The sequence below is a fragment of the Sphaeramia orbicularis genome, chromosome 21 (genome assembly GCF_902148855.1).
Source record: "Sphaeramia orbicularis chromosome 21, fSphaOr1.1, whole genome shotgun sequence".
NCBI lineage: Eukaryota > Metazoa > Chordata > Actinopteri > Kurtiformes > Apogonidae > Sphaeramia > Sphaeramia orbicularis.
In genome coordinates this window covers 57,144,060-57,171,487 of record NC_043977.1, presented here as the reverse complement: position 1 = coordinate 57,171,487, position 27,428 = coordinate 57,144,060, and the positions used below count along the sequence as shown (strand labels likewise).

At 39.2% G+C, this 27,428-nt stretch overlaps 1 protein-coding gene across 1 annotated transcript in view; it reads right to left on the bottom strand.

Annotated features, from left to right (window-relative positions):
- Positions 1-27,428, bottom strand: part of LOC115412084 (collagen alpha-1(XVIII) chain-like) — a 201,760-nt gene that overhangs the window by 22,530 nt on the left and 151,802 nt on the right. Inside the window, exons 4-6 of the mRNA XM_030124377.1 lie at positions 26,982-27,065; positions 17,344-17,415; positions 5,227-5,305 (exon numbers count right to left, since the gene is read on the bottom strand). Of these exons, the coding sequence (XP_029980237.1) occupies positions 5,227-5,305; positions 17,344-17,415; positions 26,982-27,065 (235 nt within the window). The remainder of the gene's footprint in view (positions 1-5,226; positions 5,306-17,343; positions 17,416-26,981; positions 27,066-27,428) is intronic.

The following is a 27,428-nucleotide window of genomic DNA, read 5'->3' as shown; positions in this document are numbered from 1 at the left end:
TTGACAAGAACACCGGTCCAGGTCCAGGTCCAGGTCCAGGTCCACATGTCAGGGCTGACCTTGATGAACTGCCGCTCATACATGAACTTGTACACAGATTAAATCTATATTAGATGTTTCAGGTGCATGTTCATTCCACAGCAGGCGTGTGTAAATAGAGGTCTGACAACATTATAGAGTCATTTTCCACATGGATGCTCTGGAAAAACTTCCTGTTGGATTAGTTTTCAATCCATAAAGACCTGGTGGGTGCTCCTTTTGTGTCAGTTCCCAAATGAATTTTCCGTCTTTTTAACCTTTCTTAAGTAATTTATTACCATTTATCATGATATTATCCTCTGTATTTCACATTTTTCAGTGACAGTCAGGTATTTTACCATATTTAATTTACTGATCGTGTACTTGAATCATCATGCTGAGATTACATTTAAGGGTTATCGTACCAAAAACAGAGAAAACTGAAGAAAAAGTGACTTTTTCAGTAAATCCATCATTAACTGATCATAAACCCAGTGTGTCCATCCACTGTCACTGATCCAACTCCTATTTTAACCCATACACACCGAGTGCCACTTTTGTGGCAACTCCTAAATAATTTTTTCTCTCCATTTCACCTTTCTCAAGTGATTTATTTCCATTTGTTATAAAATTATCTTCTGTATTTTGCATTTTTCAGTGAAAATCAGGTATTCTCCTACATGTAATTTACTGATCATTTAAATGTTCAATAGATTTCAAAGTAAAGTTAATTGATATAACACAAAAAAACAGAGAAAACTGAAGAAAAAGCTACTTTTTCTGCGAAATCTGTCTTTAACTGAACATAAACCCAGTGTGTCCATCCACTGTCATTGATCCAACCCCATTGGTTTTACTGGGGAATTAATGTTGTAGAAGATGACGGTGTTAGGTAACGGTAACTACGGATGTTTTTTATGACAGAAAAGAGCAAAAAGAATCCTGTCTAATGTTAATTTCAGGGAACATACAAACGAGTTGTTTATTAAATCAGGATTGTTTCAGTTTACAGAGTTAGCTGAATTAAAGACATTGTTGATTGTGTTTAAAGTGAGAAACGGACTTTTGCAAATCTGCAGAGATTATCTGTGTTAGTATGACAGGATGAAGAACATAGAAGGAGGTTTAGTTTGAAACAGTAAAGGGTTCGGACTAATGTGAAGAAAATGTGTGTTTGTGTTGTGGGTGTCAGGATGTGGAATTCTTTTGCAATAGAAGAGAAGAGCTGCACAAATAGTTTTCAGTTTAAGAGGTTGTATAAGGAAAGAATAGAGGAGCTTTATAAAAGCATAAACTGAAATAATTTAACTTGTGGATTTTGGATTAGTTTTATTTGCATTGATTGTCATGTAAACCATTTTTTGTAATAGCTGTAATGACAACTTATCTGATGGAAGAAGATATTTGAAGAAAGGAGCAGGTATTAGAAGTGTTCTTCATCCTGCTCCTTTACAGTCATTTAGATTGGAATGAATAAATAAATAAAATAAAAAATAAAAATGAAGAACTGTATTTTACACCAATTATTGACGTGGACTGATAGAATTAACGGGTCTAAAGTTATTAAACCTTTTACATCAGTAGATGGTTTAGGTTAAAGGTGGACGTTTGGGTCTGTAAGGGTTAAAAACTCTCCATTTGTGACCTATAACATGTATGTATGGATGGGACCCAAATGCAGATTATCAGTATTAGCATGGACCGGACTTAGACTGGGTTCTTTTGTGTTCTACAGAGCCACCCAGGCAGATGTTCTACAACTGATGGAACCTCTGGAACTGAACTCAGGACTTTGGATTTGACATTATTCTTCTGTTCTGTAACACAGTACAGTTCTAATCCAACAGCCAGTGAACAAAGAAGGGTCACATCTGCAGAAAAAGAATCAGGATTTGGTCTTCAAACATGAAAAAAAAGCATTGTCAGCTGTGTCAATTTTTAGTCTAACCCCTAGATAGCACCACAGTAAACCTTTTAACTCACAAAGTGACAATATATGATTATCAACAAAACATTATAAAGTACAGCTACTAGGGATGAAACCATATGAACATTTCATATCACAGTTATTGTGACCAAAATTATCACGGTTATCATTATTATTGCGGTATTGTTGAAATTGTGCTCAGAATGTTCAAAAAGTACTGATACACACACTGAAAGAATTTAAACAAGTTGTATTTTGAAAAAAAAAAAAAACAACAACAACAAAACCAAATAAAATAATAGTCCCAATGTCCCTTCTGTGTCAGAAACATTCAAATATTAACCCTTAGTGGTCTGAGTCTATTTTGTCCCTTTTTCAGTCCTTTTGATTTGGCCTTTATATACTATAGAAACAAATGTTTACTATACCCATGTTTGGATCTGTTTTTTTCAGCACAACTTCATCTATATCATCTGTCTGTTATTTTTTCACTTTTACCTACTATAAAAACACAAAAGGACAGAAAAAAATTACAAAAAAATAAAATAAAATCCGATGTATAAAATGTATATAATTTATTGCATAAATAACACACAGATGCTTAACGAACCTTTTCACAGACTTTAAAAGTGAATATTGGTTCCAAATATTAGGTATAGAAAATTAAAATTGTAATAAATTAAAACTATACTCAAATATTTGACATAAAAGCAGATCTTTACATAGGGTTTTTTCCCCTAAAAGTGCAGTAATCAAACACGGTTATCATGAGAATTAGAATTTAAACGGTAATACTAACCGTCTGCAATTTTACTGCGGTTTATCGTTATAGCGGTCATCATTACATCTCTAACAGCTACAACTAATGATCAGCTTCATATACATCTAATAATGATGAACTGAAAATCTTCTGTACATTGTTGCACATAAAGCTAAAATATATGTTTGTCATTTTTTTTCATTTTATCAGTGAGTGTAAAAGGGAAAAACACACCATAAATAGACATAAATAAATGACTACTGGACTAAAGACACTGATGGAACCTGATCCATTCCTTCCTTCCTCATGTTCAGTTCCAGCTGACGTCCACTAGATGGAAACATGAGCCAATGGACGAGTTTAAAGCAGGTTCCAACTCGCTCAGATATGCACGTTCGAGGACTATGAACTTCCTGACCCCCTGCTGTGTCCTGCCCCCCCCCCATACCTGCCAGGTAAGATAAGTAACATACATAAGAACAGATTTGTTTCCCATTTGAAACACTTGAAACACACCTGTAGGTCCAGTCCAAGGCCACATATAAGAGCCCTTCAAGTCATGTGTGTGTATGTGTGTGGGGGGGCTCAAGTTACTTCCAAACTATAATCCATTACAGATTACTTCTTACTGTTACTTAAAAGTTTTTCCTTACCTTATTATTACTGTCTCAGAATTGTAATGTGTTACATGACTCCTGTATTACTCTGGACTTACTTTGACCAAAATAACTACACAAGTCAGGGGTCTCAGACATGCATCCCAGGGGCCAAATGTGGCCAAAGGTTCCAGTCTGGCCTGTGGGATGTTTTTGCAAGGTGCAAAAATTCCACAGTCTTGACTTGAATTAAGCAAAAAAAAAAAAAAAAAAAAATAGCTTGAATTAAGGAAAAAATGTTGAATTATGCTGAAAAATCTTCAATTAAGAAAAAAAAAACTTGAATAAAGCCAAAAAAAAATCTTGAATTTAGCAAAAAAAATCTTGGATTGACAACTTCAAATTTTTTTCTTTGTTTTAGTGCAAAAAAACATTAAATTATGAAAATATTTACATTTACAAACTATCCTGTAATAAAATGTGAATAAACTGAATAAATGTGTCCAACCTGAAATGTCTGTATTAAATTCAGTCCAGTTTGAACTCTTTTCTTCCTGTTCCTCAGTGTTTAGTGTCTTTGGAGATCTGATCCAGAATGCACATGGACTAATGAGAAGTGGAGGAAGAAGACTGAGAAAATGGCACTGATTTTTATTTGAATTTCATTTTTTTCAGGTTATTCACATCTTTTTTTTTTTGTTTGGATAGTTTATAAAAGTAAGTATTTTCACAATTTAATGTGTTTTTTTTTTTTGCACTAAAACACAGACATAAATTGTCAGTTGTCATTATTTATCGGTTCTTCTGTTCTTATTTCACTGGTGCGGCCCACTGCAGATCAGATCAGACTGAATGTGGAACCTGAAAGAACAGGAGTTTGAGAACCCTGACAGAAGTAGAACTTGTACTTCATAGCATTTTACATCCAGTAGAGGGCGATATGGTGTTGTACAGTGGTTCTTAACCCTGAGTGTGCACCCCCCACAGACATGGGGGGGTGGGGTGGGGGGGTTACAAGGCTTCGTCTACATTAAGGTGACAAATTATGAAAAATATATTTGTGCTTGTTACAGAAAAAATATTTATTCACCTGATCAGACAATCAAAAGTCTGCACGAAGCCACTTCAAACATATGGAAAATATCCAACTACGCCCGAGGTGGATGATAGTTTATATACGAACAGACCGACAGAAAACAACAGAAGGAACATGCATCAGAACCTGTGTGGACATGATGTGGATCTGAAACACACTGTCCTGTTTAGTCTGCACGGTTCAGTTTAAAGGTGGGGCAGACTTTCATCAGCAGTGTTTCCTCAGATCTGTCCATCCTCAGTCCTATCCTCAGTCTCATTCGTCTGTTCGTCTGTCATTCCTCAGCTCAATCTCTTCCTCATGCTGAACAGTTTCTAAGTTCCATCCACCACAAACAAACCATGTGTTTACAGACAGAGTCAGGAGAGAACTGGGCATCTGAGGAAGTTTGTCACGACGTGCATTGTGGGAAACGGAGGTTCGTGCAGCCATCTGACAGCAGCAGCAGCAGTACAACCATATGATATTATATGGATGAAACAAACACAACGCAGAAACGGCTGAAATGCGGAAACGGCTGGAGGGAGGCGGAGCTCCAGCTGTTTCTGCGTCATGTTTGTTGCAGCTGCCACTGCCAGGCGGAGCTCCGTTTGCTCTGCTTCCACGTTTCAGCCGTTTCCGCTTCGTGTTTGTTATGGACAAAAAGTGTGTTGTAATGCAAACACTATTGAACATGGACTGAATCTAATATGACTGAAAACTGGTTAGTAATACCCTATAATACTGCCTTACAGCAAAAAGTAATCTATTACTGTCCTGCACTACTTTTCCATCCCAACACTGTCCGTCTGTGTGTTCAGCAGTGTTGGGCTCGGTGGACTGAACTCACCTGTCTCTCTTTCCACTGATAACTCATTTTTCCTGGTAACTGGAGGTTGTTGAATGGGACGAGACGATGGAGGAGGAGTCTGCAGAAGAACAAAGACCTACACTTAGAATACATGAGGAACAGAAGAGAACAGTATAGAATAGAATAGATCTTACAAACAAAATATCACCCAAAATATTGAAATGTTTAAGCAATGTACGAAAGCTACAAAATAAACAAGTGTTCAGAGAACGCAAACCTCCGCCAAGCACCCTGAACGCTGTGCATGTGTGGATCCACTCTTTCTGTTTAAATCCAACAGTTTCCAGGTTGTTCCATACAGCAGAAAAAAGCTGAAGCTTGGTACAGTGTGTCAGTGTGTGTGTCCACAGATCTCAGAGGCAGGTTTATTCTTATTGACTCCAGCATTGTTTGGATGTAATGCTGCCTTCAAGTGCCGTCGGGAAGATGATTCTTTCCACTTGTGAATTCGAAATTACAAGTGTGTTGTGTTCAAGTGCTTTTGTTGTCGTAGTCAAATGAAAAATAACTGACACACAATTTCATGTCCAATTTTCCAGTTCATAACTAGTATTTACCATAATTCCCACAACATGTGAAGGCAGCATAAGCTGACCGTTTCAGCTGCTCGTCCTTCCCGCTTGAGCTGAACTAAATTTGACAAAACTTGAGTCACAGTTTCTTATTCTTTTGTCATTGTTGCCTTCTTCAGTTTCTGCAGAGTTGCTCCATTTGTAGGCAGGACTAAAATATTTCGGAAACATTCATTATTTTATCTCCTTTTAGATCTTGTCCTCAGTCTACAGGAGTTAATCAGCTTGAAGCCTAATTTGTAAATACTAGCAGCATTGTACCCGTGGTGCCATTGTAGCATGATCAGTAGAAGTTGTCTGCCACCACTGTCCAGTTGTAAAGAACCACTGAATCCTGCAGTGTGCAGGTAATAATTGGAGCCAACATGTGAGGCATGAAGGGAAGAGCATGGATGTGTTTGTCCTGTCAGACATGATCCCATTCATCCAGTGGCAGTGAACTGCAGCCTGCACACTGGAGCATGGTCTGCCAGCAGGAGAAATGTCATGAACGGCAGCAGAAACACTTCTGAAAATGGAGTATGGAAGCAGGGATGAAGAATTCAAAGTAGACAGAGGCTCAAGTCTCCCAGCATGCCTCACAACATTTGAATACGGACATAAAACTGTGCCTAGTGGATAGTCAGGTCATGTTTGTATTCATTTGGTGAGTTTGGTGGAGATCAGGCCTGTGAAGGCTGAGGAACACCTGTACAAACGCCCTCCTGTGATGGAACATCGATGGGACACAGAACGTGTATTATATAGTAGGATTGTTGAGCTGCATTAAGTAACAAATTCCCATTATGTAATAAAAGTTCAAAATGTAATAAAAATGTCACGTCATCTTGTAAACTGACGCATTTTGTAATAAACTGACACATTTTGTAATAAACTACCTCAGTGCATGATGTAGTAAATTTTTTCGCATTACATAGTAAGTTATTAAAATTTGAGAAATTTATTACAAAATGCACTTGACGCATTTTTATTTTCAGGAAAATGTAATAACATGGTTCATTACGTAATAACGACACTCAAGTAGATTTTTTCCCCCTCTTTCATTGAAGTACCCCTGCAGATTAGTAGCTGTAGCAGTGCTAATGATAGCCTACCTGTTAGCATTACATTCACAATTAGTGCACACACTCCAACATGCACACACAAAGTAGAAAATGCTGATGTTGAACAGTAAATGGATTTATTTCTAAAGAGAACCTTTTTAAGGCAAATTAAAATATTTTCATCAATATAAGGTGCCTATGCCAATTGAAAAAAAAAAAAAAAACTCAGAAAAGTGTCTTTAATAATGTCAACAACATTTCTGGATATAAAAACAGAGCTAAACCATCACACCTTTGGTGGCTAACTTGGAACTTTTATTACAAAATGGGAATTTATTACATAATGCGGCTCAACAAGGATGCAGATAAATGTATCATGTATCACATTGCGATTTTGATTATTGCGATATTCTGTGACCTCGCAAACACATTTGGGTCCATAACTCCAGATGAACAGTGATGATGCATGGACAGTGGACATATCTGAATAAACTTCCTGTGGAACTCCTAAGAGGCTTCAGTGGGAATGGATTTGAAAAGGTACAAGTTTCCACTGGGATTCCACATGAAAACTACGTAGGCATGGTGTTTGTGCATGGGAAACAGCGCTGCTTGTTAACATTCAGTCCAAACAGTCCCCACAGATGTGACTGATGTTTCCGCTGTGTGTTACTGTTGGACTGTTTATGCTGTTTATGTGTGTGCCTCCTGGACTCCAATACTAAATAACACTGGTTCAAACAGGACTCAGACAATATGTGCCTCCCAAACTGTGCACTCTGCAAAGGGTTTTTCTGTTTTCTGTGTTTGGTCAATTAAAACTGTTGGATGTAGATTGCGTTAATCATTGTCAGACATCTCGAGCCTAGCTCCAGCTTCATTACAAAACTCCCATTAGTGTTTTAAGAGAACACAGTCCACTGAAAAGATATTCACAAACATCTAGAACTGGTGAAAGCAGATGGTTTCAACTAGATTACATGCTTCAGCATCAAATATAGGTCCTATTTAATGAGTAAAGACTCTTATTCTCCACAAAGAATCATATTTTTAAGGGCATAAACTTACTTAACTCACAAAACTTTACATTTCATTAGCCTCGTAGTATGATTACCTAACTAAAGGGTGTCAAACTCATTTTAGTTCAGTTCCACATTCAGCTAAATTTGATCTGAAGTGGGCCAAACCAGTCAAATAATATAAATAATAGGATAAGAACTTAGAAATAATGTCATCTCCAAAGTTTTCTGTTTTTGAGTGAAAAAAGTCAAATTCCATAATGAAAATGTTTGCCTCTACAAACTGTACTTGAACATAACATGACCAAATATGAACAACCTGAAAGTTCTTAAGAAAAATAAGTGCAATTTCAACAATATTACACCTTAGTTTATCATTTATAAATGTGCATCACAACTTACAGATCACAGTGAATCTACAAATACACAAAACATTTAGTAACAGGCAGAATATTGGTACAATTCCACAGACTTAAGAGATTTCAGGTTGTTCATATTTGTTCAGGTTATTCACATTTTTTGTAAAAGGATAGTCTGTAAATGTAAACATTTTTGTGTAATTTGACTTTTTTTTTAACACTAAAACAAAGAGGAAAATTTGCAGTTTTCATTATTTATAGGTTATTATGATAGTGTTTTATTGGTCTGACCCACTTTAGACTGAATTGAGCTAAAATGATTTTAACATCCTTGATTGTTAATACCTTAGTGTAATTTTTGCATTTCACAAATTCATCCCAAGGGCCAGATTTGGCCCCCGGGCCACATGTTTGACACCTGTGACTTAACTCATACTACATACATACTCAGACCCAAATGGACCCCAGTCTGTGGACCCGTTGAATCCAGGTGTTTGTGTTCTAACAGGGCTCTGGGATCCAAAACTATAAGGACTGATGTCAGAATACAGTTTCATATTATGGGATAGATATCCTATTGATTATTAATACTGATGTTTGTGTGTCTGATCCTCCTGAACAGGACATCTGACAGCTGGAGACATGATGTGTCCACATATTTATGTCCATAAAGTTGATAAACATCAGTATTTGACTGTAGTTTAATGGTAGATGTTTCTTCCTCAGTCAGATGTGATGACAGTAGATGGTTAGATGAAGAAGAACATTAGTATTTACAGTCAGAGCAGGAAAAATATTACAGACATTTAGAGGAAGAACATTTAAAATCAGAGTCAGAGAGAAAAAAGAAATTGGGTGATTTTTGGGTGATTATGAAGTGAATTTTTTTGTTTTTGGGGAAGGGGGGGGGTGATTATTAAGCAATTTTTGGGTTGTTTTGGGTGAATTTTGCATGATGTGTCCACATATTTATGTCCATAGAGTTGATAAACATCAGTATTTGACTGTAGTTTAATGGTAGATGTTTCTTCCTCAGTCAGATGTGATGACAGTAGATGGTTAGATGAGGAAGAACATTAGTATTTACAGTCAGAGCAGGAAAAATATTACAGACATTTAGAGGAAGAACATTGAAAATCAGAGTCATGGAGAAAAAAACAACTAGAAAGGAACTAATATCACAAAACTGGGGGGGGGACTGTTTCTTTGTGTTAATTTAGTTTAAATTCTTGTTTAAATCACATTGGTTTCACACAGTATTTTGTGTCTAGTTATGGTTATTTGTTTTTTCTGTCATTTTGACTCAGTTAATGGTTTGGTTTCATTTCCTAGTGTACTGCCTCCCCTTGTGTTTGGTTTGGGTTAGTCCACTTCTGTTTCAGCCCACCTTGGTTCTTCGTCTGGTTACCTCCGCCAAGGAGGTTCTGTTTTTGCCAGGGTTTGTTTGTCTGTCTGTTTGTCTGTCCGTTAGTGTGCAACATAACTCAAAAAGTTATGGACAGATTTGGATGAAATTTTCAGGGTTTGTTGGAAATGGGATAAGGAAGAAATGATTAAATTTTGGTGGTGATCGGGGGTGGGGGGGCCCACGGGGGGGGGGGGGCGCAGACCAGAAAATTTCATCAAAATCTGTCCATAACTTTTTGAGTTATGTTGCACACTAACGGACAGACAAACAAACTCTGGCAAAAACATAACCTCCTTGGCGTGGGGGGGCCCACGTGGGGGGGGCCACTGATCAGCCTTGGCGGAGGTCTGCGCTCTCCGAGTCCTTTTCTAGTTCAGTCAGTTTTTGTTCTGTCGCAGTTCGGTTCAGTTGACCTCAGTTGGGCCCATCTTTGTTCATTTTGTTAACTGACATTTTTTGGAGCGTGTTTAAACTTTTTCTAACTTTATTAAATGATCATTTTCCTGTTTTTACCCCCTTTGTCCTGCTCCTTCTGTTCGGTCCTCTACAGGGACAAAAGGAAAGAAGAAGCAGCAGGAGCTTGTGATGACTGACGGGTGTGGGGTAAAAATGCAAATCCACACCCGTGGGTCATTCTCCACTAGGGACACACCTGGAATGGTCACCAGTGGAATTTCCACAGAGGAGTGGGTGCAGAATGCAGCAGAGGGGGCAGCTGAAGGGACACAGCCCAGCCCATGCTGATCATTAACCCCTTCACTCTGGGAAAACCTTCTGCCTATCGGAGCTGCACAGCAGTGACTATGCTAAGAATTTGCCCAGGCTATTATGGGCTGTTGTAAGCTGATGTATGTATTAATGTGATAAAGAATACCCTGCCTGTTCACTCCTTTAGCGATCCGTCACAGACGGGGCAGATGGGTGGGAGGCTCAGATCTTTAGAACATAGTGTTGATGGATGTGAAACACACAAACCCTGAATGTAAGAACAGGTATGCAGCTCCGAGGGTGGAGCCCACCTTCTCTGCAGGACACTGGGAGGGTTCTGCTCTGTTTTTTTTTTCCTGCCATTTCACAGAGGAAACACAGCCCACTTTGTGCATTCATGTGGTCAACTGTGAAGATCCTTCACCCAAAGGTTCGACTCTTAGGCCACGTTCAGACTGAAGGTACATGTGGAGCAAATCCCATTTTTATGTGACCTGTATCTGATCTGTTAAAGACAGTCTGAACAGCACTAATCTGACCCGGACCACTTTCATATGTGGTCCTAAATCTGACCCAGACCGCTTTCATATGTAGTCCTAAATCTGACCCAGACCGCTTTCATATGTAGTCCTAAATCTGACCCAGACCACTTTCAGATGTGGTCCTAAATCTGACCCAGACCGCTTTCATATGTAGTCCTAAATCTGACCCAGACCGCTTTCATATGTAGTCCTAAATCTGACCCAGACCACTTTCATATGCGGTCCTAAATCTGACCCAGACCGCTTTCATATGTAGTCCTAAATCTGACCCAGACCACTTTCAGATATGGTCCTAAATCTGACCCGGACCGCTTTCATATGTGGTCCTAAATCTGACCCGGACCGCTTTCATATGTGGTCCTAAATCTGACCTGGACCGCTTTCATATGTGGTCCTAAATCTGACCCGGACCACTTTCATATGCGGTCCTAAATCTGACCCAGACCACTTTCGTATGTGGTCCTAAATCTGATCCAGATCTGATCTCTTCCAATGTGACTTCAGTCTGAACATCCAGGTCGCATTTATCCGACCTTTACGTCACTGAAATGCGACAGACGTTTCAGTTCTTCATCCTCCATATTTCCTTCTGTAAACACTGTGTGTCTGCATGGTCTCGTATTCCATCAGGACCTCTTTAGTGCATGTGGGTCACTTCAGGACCTCTTTAGTGCATGTGGGCCACTTCAGGACCTCTTTAGTGCATGTGGGCCACTTCAGGGTCACATTCAGTTCAGACTCAAAACTGATAGAAGTCGCATTTAATGTGGAATATGAACCCACACACAAAAAAATCTAATTTCAGCCAAAAATCCTCAGTGCGTTCAGACCTGCAGTGTGAAAGCAGTCGGGGGGGGGGGGGGGGGGGGGTGGACAGACATCTAGATGCTGAAGGCGACACTTGGACTTTGCAGCGACACCGTTAAGGATGACTGAGTGCCTCCGTCATCTATCACGCTGAATTCCAGAATGACAAAATGGAAAGTTGTGCTCGTCTCTCTGCTCTCTGCCCAGACTTGCCTTAATTGCACTGGTTGGACGCTGGGGCAGACTAGAGGCCTGCAAACATACATCACATGGAAAAGTATCAGGTAGGCATTCAGAGCCAGCTGTTGGATGATGTTCTGTGATGCTAATACATGCCTTTTGTACAGAGGGAAAAGCCCCTTGTAAAAGCAGCGCTGTACGGTAAAGTAAGCGGGGCTCTATTTCCGATGGGAGACGCATTAACCTGCCCGCTAACTTTATTTCCACATCTGTCAGTTCCTGTGCACAGCTGATGAAGAAAACAGTCAGAAAAACTAAGCCTGCAGGGCCCAGGCCTCCGCTTGGATCACAACCACTTCAAATCCACATCTGCTTTTTCCACCTCTCCACTATTATTGTGAGTGGGAGTGGGTCACGCACAGCGGTGGTGCATGGCAGAGCCGGCACTGCAGTTCACAGCGCTATCTGGGGGGGGGGGGGGGGGGGGGGGGGGTGGACAATCTGTGGAATCTGACAAAGTGTGAGACAGACACAGAGCAGAGACAGGACGAAGACAGCAGATAAACGACAAGATAAACGCCTGATTCAACCAGTGTCCAGTGTGTGTGAACACAGTCTGTCAGGCTGACGCTGTATGTACAGAGTTAGGCCGTCAGCAGGGATGGGAGCCGATAAGAATTTAACGATTCCATTATCGATTCTCTTATTGATTCTCTTATCAGTTCTCATTGGGTGAGGGAATAAAAGAGTACAAACGGGTGTGTTTGCATTAACTGTTTTTTATATTTCCATCTGCACAGAAAATAGAACATATACAGTATGAACAAATAATAACAACAGATGACGCTGAGCCTGTTTTTGGGGGGGGGGTATGGGGGCGTCGTGGAGTGAAAGTGAAACTCCAGACTCTTTACTAATTCCTCTATTGCTGCATTTCCACTACGTGGAACCAGTTCGACTCTACTCATCTCCTGTTGTTGTGCTCCTCATTTCCTTTCCTCTACCTTCAGAAACTTGTATTTGAGGGGGTACGACATTTGTTGCCCGCACCAGAACCAGAACTGGGCCCGGATGACGGCCTGGTGTTCACTCTGCAGCTAGATTCACAAGCACCACTGAGTAGAGAATCAAATGAATCACATGTGGACGAATGATTGAACAGACTGGAGGGATTCCACCTTTAGAAGAAATGGAAGTTTTGACAGAGTTCAACTGGACCTGGTGTGGTCTGTTTAGACCTGGTGTGGTCTGTTTAGACCTGGTGTGGTCTGTGTGGACCTGGTGTGGTCTGTTTGGACCTGGTGTGGTCTGTGTGGACCTGGTGTGGTCTGTTTAGACCTGGTGTGGTCTGTTTAGACCTGGTGTGGTCTGTTTAGACCTGGTGTGGTCTGTGTAGACCTGGTGTGGTCTGTGTAGACCTGGTGTGGTCTGTTTGGACCGTTTCTGTCTCAACACCATGTTGTCTTCGTTCTGACCAAAACCATGCAGCGTACACGTGACGTCATCACACATGCACAACGACGGTGGAATCGATAAGCAGAATTGTTAAGCAGGCAAATGATTCCACGGAACTGAGCTACTGGGATCCAGTTCTCAAAAAGAACCGGTTCTGGATTCCCATCCCTAGCCTTCAGACAACTGAGAAGACAGGTTTATCCTCCTCAGACCCAGCTGTGGGTTTTCTGTCCACATTTGTGGACAAGCGTTTCACAACTTCATGCAAAAAAGAAAAGAAAACTGTCCACCACAAAGGACATTCCCTAAAAATTTAAAAAAGTGCATTTGAAAAAACTGTTGCATCATGATCTTTCCAACATCGGCACTGATTTAATAAAAAAAAACAAACAAAAAAGCTGGTACTCTGCTGACATTTCCTGGGTCTGAGGAGGTTAATGCACATTCCAAAATGTTGGAATCATCAAAAGTATCAAGTCTCACATGAGGAAGTTTTTTGCCTTGTTTGGAAAAGGACTAAACATACAAACACAACTCCTGCACCTCTGCAGATATTCAAAGTGTGAACATATCTGGTCCACCAGGTAATGTGGACTCATAAGAGGACACACTTATCCATCATGTTCTGTGCACAATAACAGAGCAGGTTTTCTAAAGAGGTATTTTCTTCCTCTGAAGAAAAATGAGCAGCACTGAGCAGTTCAGATGTAAACTTCAGTTACCGTCATGTTGAAGGGCCGGGGCTGTGGACGTGTGTTCTTTACATACGCTCTGGTTCGTCAAACAAAACTATCAGTGCTGACCTCAGTCTGCTGCATTTATACACCTGGAGCTGATGTTTCAGGTGCAGCTCTGACCGACCGACCAATTTTATGTACATAGTGCCAAATCATAACAAAATTTATCTTACAACACATTACATTGTTTGTCAAAGCACTTTGTAAACTTTGTTTTAAAAGGTGCTATATAAATACCGCTATTATTATTATTATTACATGTAGAGCTGGTCTAACCCAGACTCTTAATAAACCAAATCATTCATTAATGACACAAAACCATAACAGACACCATTATTTTCCAATCATTCTGTTTTCCCTGAACACATGGATACGCACAAACTTTGTGTTTTTGTTCAAATGTCGTTTAAGCGTGGATGGGAGGCAAAGACATAAAGAAAAAGGTTTTAAAGCTCAGAAATTTGGCCAAAAACTGAAACCTTGATTTAACATGATTGATTATTTATGTTTTTAATTAATTACTTTTGTAGCTACATGAATTGAGGATTAGTCATGATTCAAAAACAGGAAAACTTTGATAAATCAAATGAATTAGTAAATATTGCACAGCCTTAACCCTCTGCTGTCCCACTGAGGTCCTTCCAAACCACTGAAAGCACATCATCAGCACAATGGAATAATGTCCAAATGTTTTTGATACAGTGTGTTTTTAACCTTATTATTACTATTTTTTATAATCTTTTTCTTGTATTTCATCAACCATAAACAAAAACATCTAATACTCATTAACTGTCATATTTTAACCCTTTAAATGCCATGTTTGTAATGGAAACAATCCATGATTTTTGATGCAAAAAAACCTTTTTTCTCCAATACATTTTTTTTTTTTTTTTTTTTTTTTTTTTTTATTTTGCAGCCTGTTATATGTCAAAGATTAACACCAACACTGGTTAATATGCCCTATGATTTTTTGTGCTAGGTCAAATGTTATTAGGGCTGTGTATTGGCAAGAATCTGGTGATACGATACAAATCACAACACTAGGATCATGATACGATATATCACAATATATCACGATACTGTTAAAAAGGCAATTTTTTGTTTATTTCTTTTTTAAATGATTATTTCCTTGAAGAATTGAATTACAGCAGAAATCTGCACAAATACTAAACACATTGTTCTATCACAAAATGTTCCTGTGTTCAAACTGAAATTCTGTTTTCCAGACATTCCAGTTTCAGATCCTGTTCAAATGTTCAGATTCTATTAGTTCACAACTAACATCAGAACAGGATTTGAGTTCAATCCCAACAAAGGAACAAACATTATTTAATAAGAGTGTGAAATAATAATAAATAAAATATAAACAAAAAAGAAAAACAAAAAAACTAAAATGAACCTCCACAATATCTGCATTTGAATAAATACCTAAAAATATCGATACTGTACTTTTTAATATCGAAACAGTATTGTGAAATGAAATATCGCGATATACTGCAGAACCGATATTTTCTTACAGCCCTAAATGTTATAGTAAATGCTAAAATGTGCATTTTTTACTCACTTCAGTGTTTCATCGTCTACAACGTGCTGATTTTAGTGGATGGGCCAGAATTTTAAAAAATCATGCAAACATGAACAACTTTTGAATTCTGACCTAAAACAAATGGTAAAAATATGACCTTTAATGACATGAAGTGTGAAGTGTGCATAATCTGCTCACATACTGAGGGTTAATTCAAAGGCCACATGTCCAGACTAAATCAGTGGTGAACTTGTTGCTGGGTCTGATTAGCATTCAGGCTGGTTTTTCTGGTCTCGTTCACCCAGAGGATATCTGTTTATGGAACGGTCTTTGTCTCCAAATGTAGAAGACAGAAGCAGCTCCATTTCCAGACATCAACTCAGCAGTTTTTAATCTCTGGAGGGCCGAGTAACTTGAGATATCAGTGGTATATGTAAGACTGGGAAGACTGAGTGTCTGTTAATCACCTTTGTGAGGCAGGTGTAGGCCTCAGACCTGCTCTGCTGCATCCTTCAACCCCTCAAACTGGTCCACTTCAACACCGAACCAAATTCAAGTCACAACAAATACACTCAGTGGGTGATTAGTGTTAATCAAATAAGGCAACTATAGCAATGTATGTAGATGATTCTACAGTTTATTTGACAGCACCCACATGTCTGCAGTTAAATCTATCCCTACAGCAGGAACTGCAATCTGTGATTGAATGGATCTGGAAAAATAAGCTGGTTCTTAATGTATCAAAAATGAACAGTATTATATTTGGCTCAACTCAAACTCTGCAGCATCAACCTGAACTGAATCTCATCATAAATCAAATATCTGTGAAACAAGTTCAAGAAACAACATTACTGGGAGTTCTGTTAGATAACAAATAGTCTTGGACTAAACAGATCGATAATATGACGACCAAGGTGGGAAATGCTGTTTGTGTGGTCGAAGGTGTGCAGCTTTTATGTCACCAGTTGAATTTAACCGGTGCTTCAGTCCTTAGTCCTGTCAGTGTTGGACTACTGTCCAGCAGTCTGGTCAAATACAACACCAGAAAATATTAAAAAGTTGCAAACTGCACAAAATAGAGCCGCTGGCACTGCATTCCAGCGTGGCTACAGAACAAATGTTACTGAGATGCAGAACCACTGGAACTGACTCTGTTAAAAAAGATGACTTTATTCATTATTGGTTTTCTTTAGAAATATTATTAGAACAATTAAAAAATCCATCTTGTACAAAAATGTTTGTTTTAGTTCAGATAGCCATAGCTATGCAACCAGGAAGACGACCAGAGGGAATTTTACACAGACCCAAACAAGAACAAATACAATGAAAAGAATGGAAATAAACAGAGGAACGCAAGAATGGAACAAACTACTGGAACACATCACACAAGAAAAGTGTAAAATGAAATTTAAGAAATCAGTTAAGAAACACATATGGACCATAGATGACTGATACCTGAGTTAACTGAATTTATGTTCTGTATACACTGTACCGCTGCTGACCTGAAGGAGCTGTCCTGTTTGTATTTTTGTCTGTTTTTTTGTATGTGAAAATTGTTTTGTATGATTATATTGTATGTTATTCGCATTGACAAGTTGTAAAGATTATTGTGAGGACCCCAGGAAGAATAGCTGCAGTTATGGTACAGCTAATGGGGATCCTAAATAAAGAAAGAAAGAATTAGAAGCAAACCTTTGAACACAGTTAAAGATTTTAAAAACAGAATGAAGCAGCTCCATACCATCCACTTCTGTCTGTCCACCGCTGGTCTCAGTGGTCTGGTTTCTTCAAATCCACTTCCTTCACCTGATGCCTGAGGACAATCACAGAGTACAGTTAAGTCCACATTCAGCAGATTTGATCCAACCATGTATGGACCCTGTAGAAGCCAAGAATGGAAGAACAACCAAGAATGGAAGAACAACTGATAATGTAATAAATCTGCCATTTTTAAAACGTAATAGGCCAATAACCTAATATCTGACCAATAATGTAATAAAAGTCCTGAACCGATAACATAATAGCTTTTGGCCAATGACATTAGAACTTCTTACGTTATCATCCACAGTCTGGTTCCACCTAAACATACACACATTTAATGCATGTGTGTGTTTCAGGTTCTAATGCACACACATACATGTTACAGAAATACCAGAAACTCAACAGGAAATCTGCAGTTTTGGTTTCGGTTTGTCATTGTTTACATGTGTTTCTGTTTTCCTCCTTCTCCAGCTTTAATGCTGCTGACATGAAGGAATATTTCCCTCCTTTTCACACCCTGACCTTTCTAAGAACACTAACTAGTTCTTATCTGTGCCAAGTGTTAACCAGAAAAATACGTCTGAACTAGGGCATTAGTGATTTTTTTAGATCGACTTGTCAATAAATTTGAAGTCGAGTCGACTTGTCGTATGATGATGTCATCACATTGACAGCAGAAGAACAACACAGACACACAGAAGTTCAACAGTGAACAACTGGTCCTGACATCCACTGGAACATGAACAAATGTATAGCAAAGAGCAGAATAAAAAACTAAGACACAAGCATCAGCAGTCCTTCTCAGACATTTAGCCAAAACTAAACAGAAGCCAAAAACCTGGAATTTACTGTTAAACTGAAGTGAACGACATAAAGTGGTTAAAGCACAGGTGTCAAACATGCGGCCTGAGGGCCAAATCCGGCCCGCCAAAGGGTCCAGTCCGGCCCTGGGATGAATGTGTGAAATGTAAAAATTACACTGAAGATATGAACAATCCTTTTAGTTCAGGTTCCACATTCAGACCAGTTCAGTCTCCAGTGGGTCAGACCAGTCAAATACTGTCAGAGTAACAGAGAAATAATGACAACTCCACATTTCTCTTTGTAAATGTAAATATTTTCATGTATTTACACTAAAACAAAGTATAATTTTGCAAAAAAATGTGAATAACCTGAAATGTCATAAGAGAAGCAAATACAATTGGACCAATATTCTGTCTGTTATTAAATGTTTTGTGTGTTTGTAGATCCACTGTGATCTGTACGTTATAATGTACATGTGGAAATGATAAACTGAGGCAGAATAGTGTTAAAACTACACTTATTGTTTCAGTTTGTTCATGTTATTCACATTGTTTGAAAGAATAGTTTGTAGATGTAAACCTGTTCATAATGTAAATGAACTTTTTTCGCTCTAAAACACAGAGAAAAGTTTGGAGTTGACATATTTCTATATTATTCTGTTATTATTTTACTGGTTGGGCCCACTGCAGATCCAATTTAGCTGAATCTGGCCCCTGAACTAAAATGAGTTTGACAGCCCTGCAATAGAGGAAAAGAGATTTTTAATCTCAGTGAGGTTTTCCTGGTTAAATAAAGGTAAATAAATAAATAAATAAATAAATAAATAAATGAATGAATGAATGAATGAATGAATGACTTTACGAGATGTCAGAAGTTTATTACAAATAAACTGTAGCCAGAAGGGTTAAAGGTTAAAGGTTTAGACAGCGGCAGACTAGACACACAGCATGTTCTAGAAAAGAGTGCAGTGTCTGAATGAAAAAGCCACTTTTCAGTTAATGCACTAGTTCGAACACGTCCTGTGTGTGTTTGAAGTGTGTGACAGTGTGTTATGCTGTAGTTGTCTCAGTGATCTGACCTGCTTTAAACAGGCATGTAGGTTCAGAGGATCACATGTCTTTGTAGTCCACGTCTGTGGTTAAATCTTGTTCTATTTGGAGTCGCTGACACTTTAAGTAGGACTGCAGAGCTGAATATGTCCATATATGGACATCCAGCTGTGTGCCAGCTTAGCATTTAGGATGAAAGGCACATCCTGAAATCACAGACCTGTCATTTCCACTCACAGTGGGACTTTCTGCATGTAGAACATCCACACCTCATCTAAAGATCTGATGACAACAGGTGGGTAAAGATGGGAACCATGTTCTGTCACTGAGGATGAACTGTGATCCAGAACAGAAGAGAACAGAACAGAGTAGAACAGAACAGAACAGAACAGAACAGAGTAGAACAGAACAGAACAGAAGAGAACAGAACAGAGTAGAACAGAACAGAACAGAACAGAACAGAAGAGAACAGAACAGAACAGAAGAGAACAGAACAGAACAGAACAGAGTAGAACAGAACAGAACAGAACAGAAGAGAACAGAACAGAACAGAGCAGAACAGAGTAGAACAGAACAGAACAGAACAGAAGAGAACAGAACAGAACAGAACAGAAGAGAACAGAACAGAGTAGAACAGAACAGAACAGAACAGAGTAGAACAGAACAGAACAGAGTAGAACAGAACAGAGTAGAACAGAACAGAACAGAACAGAGTAGAACAGAACAGAGTAGAACAGAACAGAACAGAACAGAACAGAACAGAGTAGAACAGAACAGAGTAGAACAGAACAGAACAGAACAGAACAGAAGAGAACAGAACAGAGTAGAACAGAACAGAACAGAACAGAGTAGAACAGAACAGAACAGAACAGAACAGAGTAGAACAGAACAGAACAGAACAGAAGAGAACAGAACAGAAGAGAAGAGAACAGAACAGAACAGAACAGAACAGAGTAGAACAGAACAGAACAGAACAGAACAGAGTAGAACAGAACAGAACAGAACAGAACAGAACAGAACAGAGCAGAACAGAACAGAACAGAAGAGAACAGAACAGAGTAGAACAGCTGTGAGGTCTGTGTTTGTGTGTTTGACTAAAGAACAGCTGAACCTGTTGGTGGGCTGCACTCACACACACACACACACACTCACACACACACACACACACACACACACACACACACACACACACACACACACACACATTTGTGTGTGTGTGTGTGTGTGTGTGTGTGTGGTCAGGTGGACACCCACTGTGCAGACCCTTTTGGCTACAGTTTATTTGTAACAAACTTCTGACATTCCATAAAGTCCTTTATTTATTTATTCATTCATTCATTCATTCATTTATTGTTATTTAACCAGGAAAACCTCACTGAGATTAAAAATCTCTTTTCCAGGACCGTCCTGTCCATGACGGGCTCAGTACATTAAATAGTTACAGACACAAACTTTCATACATAAAAACACAAAATCAAGTCCTTGATTTCAAATGGACCTGATGATGCATTTCAGTTATTCACTCCTCTGGTGAAGTTAAAAACAAAAAAGTGCCTGAAGTTTAAAATTATTCAGAAATATTGAAATGAGACGTATGTTTTTTTGTTGCTGTTGATTTTTTTTTTTTTTTTTTATTCTGGTGTGAATGCTCGATGCTGTTCACATTTAAGCTGATGTAAACAGTGTATTAGGTGAAAAGGAGAGGCAACAAAATAAGCTTTTGCTTCTAGTCTATTCCTTTTTCGTTTTTTTATGTTTATTGTGATTAATGTACTGAGTACAATGACTGATGTAAAACCAAAAATAAATTCATTCATTCATTCATTTGTTAAACGGATTGTTTTAAATGGTAGTTGAATGTGACTTTAAATTTTACTATGTCAGGTGAATATCATGCATCATGAACCAAAATGGAGGAGAGGAAAAGTAACATCATTAGTGTTCCGCTTAATCTTTACATTACAAAGTTGTTTTGCTTGAAGAGTCTTTAATTTTGCAAGTCTTAAGTTATATTCTGAGTTATATTTTCCAACTATATCTTGTATTTTTATTTTAAGAGGTACTGAACAGTCAAGTTAGATTTGTGTGTGTGTGGTTTTGATTGAACTAACACCTGCATGTGATGAACTAAGAGCAGAGGTCAGATTCTACCTAAAAGATCTGTTTTTACATCTTTAGAAAGTAGTTGTGGTAAAGAGAGCGTAGAGCGGAAAAAACTGAATACGAACTAGGCGATTTTCGTGGTCAAGACATGCTAGCCTAACAGTGCAGGTGTTGAGACTTAGATGGCTTTGCAGCTAGACTATGTAGAAAGAGGGTTATTTTATGGGTTTTCTGGGCTTAGATGCCTAACCAAAGTTGATTGACAGGCGTACACAGCACACGCTGAACTTAGATGAACTTTTGTTATAAGCTTTTCTTAGAAATAATGCTGAACAAATGACGTATAACGGATATGCTTTGCCCATGTGTTATTATTAACCAATTGTGAGTCTTGTATTAATGAGGTCACGAGGAAATGGGAGTCTCCAACAGTCACTAAAGACTATAAAACGTAATGAAGGAGACTCCCTAGTGGAAGGGGTTTTGTTTTGACAAGTGTGTGTTTTATAGAGATACTAGTGGTAAACTGCCTTCTCTGATAATTCACAAGTTTTGATTTTTTGTAAACTTTTGCTGTTTTAATAAACCAGATTTTGGTAAACTTTTTTTAAACTCAACCCTTCTCTTGGTGAATTTTTCTTCATTCTCCTGTTGTGTTCCCCGACACCGACTTCAAGTGGTAAGTCCCTTTTAAATTGTGGGGTACCCCCCATTCCCAGCAGTTGGGGTTTTTACCCTGGCTCCTTATATTCTATGGGGCTCCTGGGCAGATAAAGAGACACTGTTTTGTCCTTTGCAACACGTAGATGTTTCCTAAAGTAGCAGAGGTTACACTTCCGGTGGAACAAATCTAGAAAATATTGGAACAACAGTCTCTTCCTGAGATCCTTGAGTCTACGTGTTTTTACACATTCATTCAAGTCGAACCTCCCAAAGTCAGTTTTGCTAAAAGTGCCCACAAGATGAAGATGAAGTGCATCAGACACAACACCTGCAGACACGTCTCCCTCTCGAAGTCATGTAACGTCCTCTTAAAAGTGTCCGGCCAAACCAGATCTGAACTGAACACGTATGTAATGAGGCAGGTTCAGTAACAGATGAAACACGTTCAGTAGGCAGGATGAAGACAGCAGTACTCTGTTCCTAACAGGAGGCAGAGTGTTTGCTTTGAATATGGAACTCTGATTTTTTGGAGTTTTTGCCGTTTTCAGCTGTTGTACTTATAATATACACAAGAAACTCTAAATGTGGTCAGTGTCATCAAAACACCTTTGTGATGGAACTTTTAAAGTCACTATATACAGAATGATGTTACCATGGCGATGTTGTGCACTTTATTGATTAAAAGTGGATAGATGTTGTCGACCTTTGACCCACATGCATCATATGACAGATCTAACCCTTTCATAATATGACCTGATCTGAACTGTATGTTTGTCTTTTTTTATTTGGTACTAGGGATGGAACCATATGAAAATTTCACATCACGGTTATTGTGACCAAAATTATCAAGGTTATCATTATTATCACGGTATTGTTGAAATTGTGCTCAAAATGTTCAAAAAGTACGATTACACACACTGAAAGAATTTAACCATGCTGTATTTTGAAATAAACAAATAAAATAATTGGGACAGTGTCCCTTCTGTGTCAGAAACATTCCAATATTAACCCTTAGTGGTCTGAGTCTATTCTGTCTGTTTTTCAGTCCTTTTGATTTGGCCTTTATATACTATAGAAACAAATGTTTACTATACCCATGTTTGGATCTGTTTTTTCAGCACAACTTCATCTGTATCATCTGTCTATTATTTTTGCACTTTAACCTACTACTGGGGGGGGGGGGGGGCTTAATATCAAATATCACATTAGCCCTGATTTTCTGATGCAACAAGATGTTCTAAACACTCCTGTGGAATTTTTTTGACATTTTCGTCCAACGCCCCCCCTCTGAAAATCACAGCTTTCCCAGCTTCTCTACTCTTTTGTCCAGTGCAGTGTATAAACATGTTCATGATGGGACAGTTCATGATCTTGTCAGTGCCAGACTGTATCATAACAGTACTGTGGACTATGAACAGTCTACTGTCAAGGTCATGTTGGAGGTTAAAGGTCATGTTGGAGGTTAAAGGTCATGTTGGAGGTTAAAGGTCACCAAAATGACTAGTTTTTTCAAAAATTCATACATTCTGACATTTTATCAAATCTGTCCATAGTTTTCTTCCCTCTGGTTTCCTGGTGGGACCCCCCAGGCCTTTGGTCCTTTACAGACACATTAGACACTAAATATTCAAACATGGACAGAACATTTGAATTTCCATTAGTGTGGAGGAAACACCAGCACACATTTAGGAGGGAATCACTAACACTTCATTCATTCATTCATTTTCAGAACCTGCTTTATCCTCACTAGGGTCATGGGGGTGGAGCCTATCCCAGCTACTTATGGGCGAAGGCGGGGTTCACCCTGGACATGTGACCAGTTCATCACAGACTGAACATACACAGACAAACACACTGTCACATTCACACCTATGGGGGATTTAGATGAACCCATGAACCTATCAGAGCATGTGTTTGGATGGTGGGAGGAGCCAGAGGACCAGAGAGAACCCACACAGACACAGAAGAACATGTGAACTCCACACAGAAAGGCCCCACCCCCATGGACTAAAGGCCCCACCCCCATGGACTAAAGGCCCCACCCCCATGGACTAAAGGTCCCACCCCCATGGACAAAAGGCCCCACCCCCATGGACTGGTGTTGGATTTGAACCCAGGACCTTCTGTCTGTGGCTCCAGGTCTATCCACTGCACCAACAGGACACATACATGTAAATGTCAGTCATGTGAAACTACCGTCTGTTCTGTTTTCATGTCTGTGCAGAATACATGAGGAAACAGTTGTGTTGAATGTGTCTGATTGAATGTCAGTTGTTTGTGGTCAGTAGATGTGTTCTGAGGAGAGAACCTGAGCCCAACATTTGGAAGAACCCACATTAGCAGCTTCATTCCATCAAATATGTATTTGGACCATTTGGGTGACCTTTGACCTCTAATTGGACCTTGACCTTTTGTAGTGCAAAGCACTCTGAAGTCATGACATGTCTGACTAAAAAACATTGAAGGCCCCAGCATGAGCAGACTGACACATTGTATTTTATCAAAATGAAGAAGGTTTCAAAGTTGCCAAAAAAACCAAACATGTTTTCAGGGTAAAATAAATTCAAACTATGCTCAAATATTTGACATAAAAGCAGATCTTTACAGAGGGTTTTTTCCCCAAAAAGTGCAGTAATCAAACACGGTTATCATAAGAATTAGAATTTAAACGGTAATACTAACCGTCTGTGATTTTACTGCCGTTTATCGTTATACCGGTAATCATTCCATCCCTATTTGGTAGTAGTTTATTGTTCTTATTTATCTATTTATTTACTTATTTATTTTGCTGTTTTAAATTGTATGGCTTTGTATGTTTTTTTTTTATCTATTCTGTATTTTATTCTTTTATTTGGGTTTTATTTATTCTTCTGTATAGCACTGTTTTCTTTTTTGTACAGTTTCTATGTCTTTAAATCTATTCTGTATTTCATTGTTCTATTTTGGTTTTAATTATTCTTCTGGACAGCACTTTGGTCCACTGCAGTTGTTTTAAATCAGGCCTGTCCAACTCACTTTAGTTCAGGGGTCATATCTTCCCAATATGATGTGCAGTGGGCCGAACCAGTGAATTAAAAACAGAATAATATAAATAATGACAACTCCAAACATTTCAATGTGTTTTATAGTGAAAAAAGGAAACTTACATTATGGAAACATTTACATCTATAAACTGTCCTTTTAAAAATGTGAATAACATGAACAACCATGAAAAATTGAAATTTATCAAGAAAAATAAGTGCAATTTTAACTCTATTATGTCTCTGCATTACAACTTAAAGGTCCCGTATTATGTAAATCTGACTTTGTAACAGTTTTCTTACAGTAGTGTGTGTTGCAGTTCCTCATTATGAGGTTGGAATTTGAAAACTGTCTGTTTCCTCCTGCCTTGCTACACCACAGTTTGTGAAAATGCTCAAACGGCCGAGTTTGAGTTGGGTCCGCTTATGACGACATAAATGGATTTAACTCCTCCCCCTGACTGTGCCCCCACCCTGGCAAAGCGAGCCCCGCCCTGGCAAATTACCTCTTGGACAACAAACATGGCGAAGGCGAGACACGCAAGTTGTGGTGTTGTTGGCTGCACACACCAACACCATAGTTTATTTTTGCTCCCCACTTCCGAGCCTCTCCGTAAAAAGTGGCTGGATTCTATCTTTGAAGGTCATGGACCAAACAACATTCCCAAACGCTTGTATGTGTGTGCCCGGCATTTCACGGACGACTGTTTTTTAACATGGGCCCATACAGCTGCGGCTTAGCACAAAGACTCCGAATCAAGAAGGACGCAGTACCAACGCTTCGTGACCCAAGTCCAAGTGTGGGAGATGTAAGTTCTTCTCATTTTTTTGTCTCTTTACTGCATAACCCTACATTACGGATAAGCTGGTGGGTGTTGATGTGTACGTCTAACGTTAGCATGGCAGCTAACATAGCTCGGTTACTGCTGCTAACGTTTGCGTCCCCGTTAACATGCAAGAGCTGATAATATGAAGAGACATTCAACAGAACTACTGTGAACACGGGCCTTTTGTGGTTGGCATCAGTACAGTTAGCATCAGGCTTGTTAGCAGCTGCCTGCATTAGTGGCGGCAGGCGTCTTTCCTCGTCAGGTCCACGAACCCGACACAACACCGCCGTTTTCTGTCGGGGCTCAATCACGCTTCAAGGCAAAGAAAGCCAGTGTTTGGAAAGACGTTCTGTCTGAGACATGTGTATTGTAGACGAGAGAGCCATGGCTTCACACTCAACATTAGCGCGTAGTACCGCTAGCGGAAGCCGCGTCCTCTCCCAGACAGGGGAGGGGGAGTGGGCGTGGACAGATGCGTTCATTTGCATACCCGGAAGCAGGCCCAGAAACAGCCTGTTCTGAGGAGGGCTGGGGAGAGGGACTTTTTCGACCGCTGAAACTCCGAAAAAAGGATGATTTTGCGGCGAACAAACTTAAATACTATGTTTTTGGGCTTCTGAGACCTATATGACGTGACTGAAAAATAGCATAATACGGGACCTTTAATGATCACAATGGATCTGCAAATACACAAAATATTTTAGCAACTGGCAAAATATTAGCAAAATCACACCTACTTCTCTCAGGAAATCTTTAGTTTTACATATTTTTTGTGAATGGCTAGTTTTTAAATTTACACATTTTCATGTAATTTCACTTTTTTTTTTTTTACACTAAAACAGAGGGAAAATTTTGGAATTGTCATTATTTGTAGATTTTTAAGGTAGTATTTGACTGAGGGCTTTATATGGGCCCTAAAGTAAAAGGACTGACTGTTAATATCTTCAGTGTAATGTTTGCATTTCACAGATTCATCCCACGGGTCGGACTGGACCCTTTGGCGGGCCGGATTTGGCCCCCGGGCCGCATGTTTGACACCTGTGGTTTAAAGTGCTTTATAAATAAAGCTGGATTGTCTTTTTTTTTTTAGATTCCACTCATGGTCGAATGCCTCTTCTTCACACACTTCAGACGTCCTGACACACTCACCATGTCGGAGTCGTCCCCCTCCTCCTCACAGTGTCTCTCAGCAGCGTGGGGGTCTCCCACCACCCTCAGCTCACCGATGACCCCCTGGTAGAAAAAAAAAAAAAAAAAGGAATGATCACATCTCACACAATGTTAAACACACAACACTGAATGAACTGTCTTTATCTTTGAGGATGCTGGGATTTGATCCAAATTTTCCAGGGAACCCCCCCCCCCCCCCCCGTCTCTAAAACTCTGAGGGTCCATTGATGTCTCCAGTTTTAGCGAGTGCGTTATCTGAGAACGAAGCGTCCTCCCACACAGACACAGCGCTATCTGCCCGTCCATCACACACCATTAGAACACAGACTGTTTGAAGTTCACTTTACCGACTAATTTAAGAAAAAAAAAACAGTTTAACAGATATGTTTGAGAATGATTTGTACTGTACACTGTTAACCCTTTCAT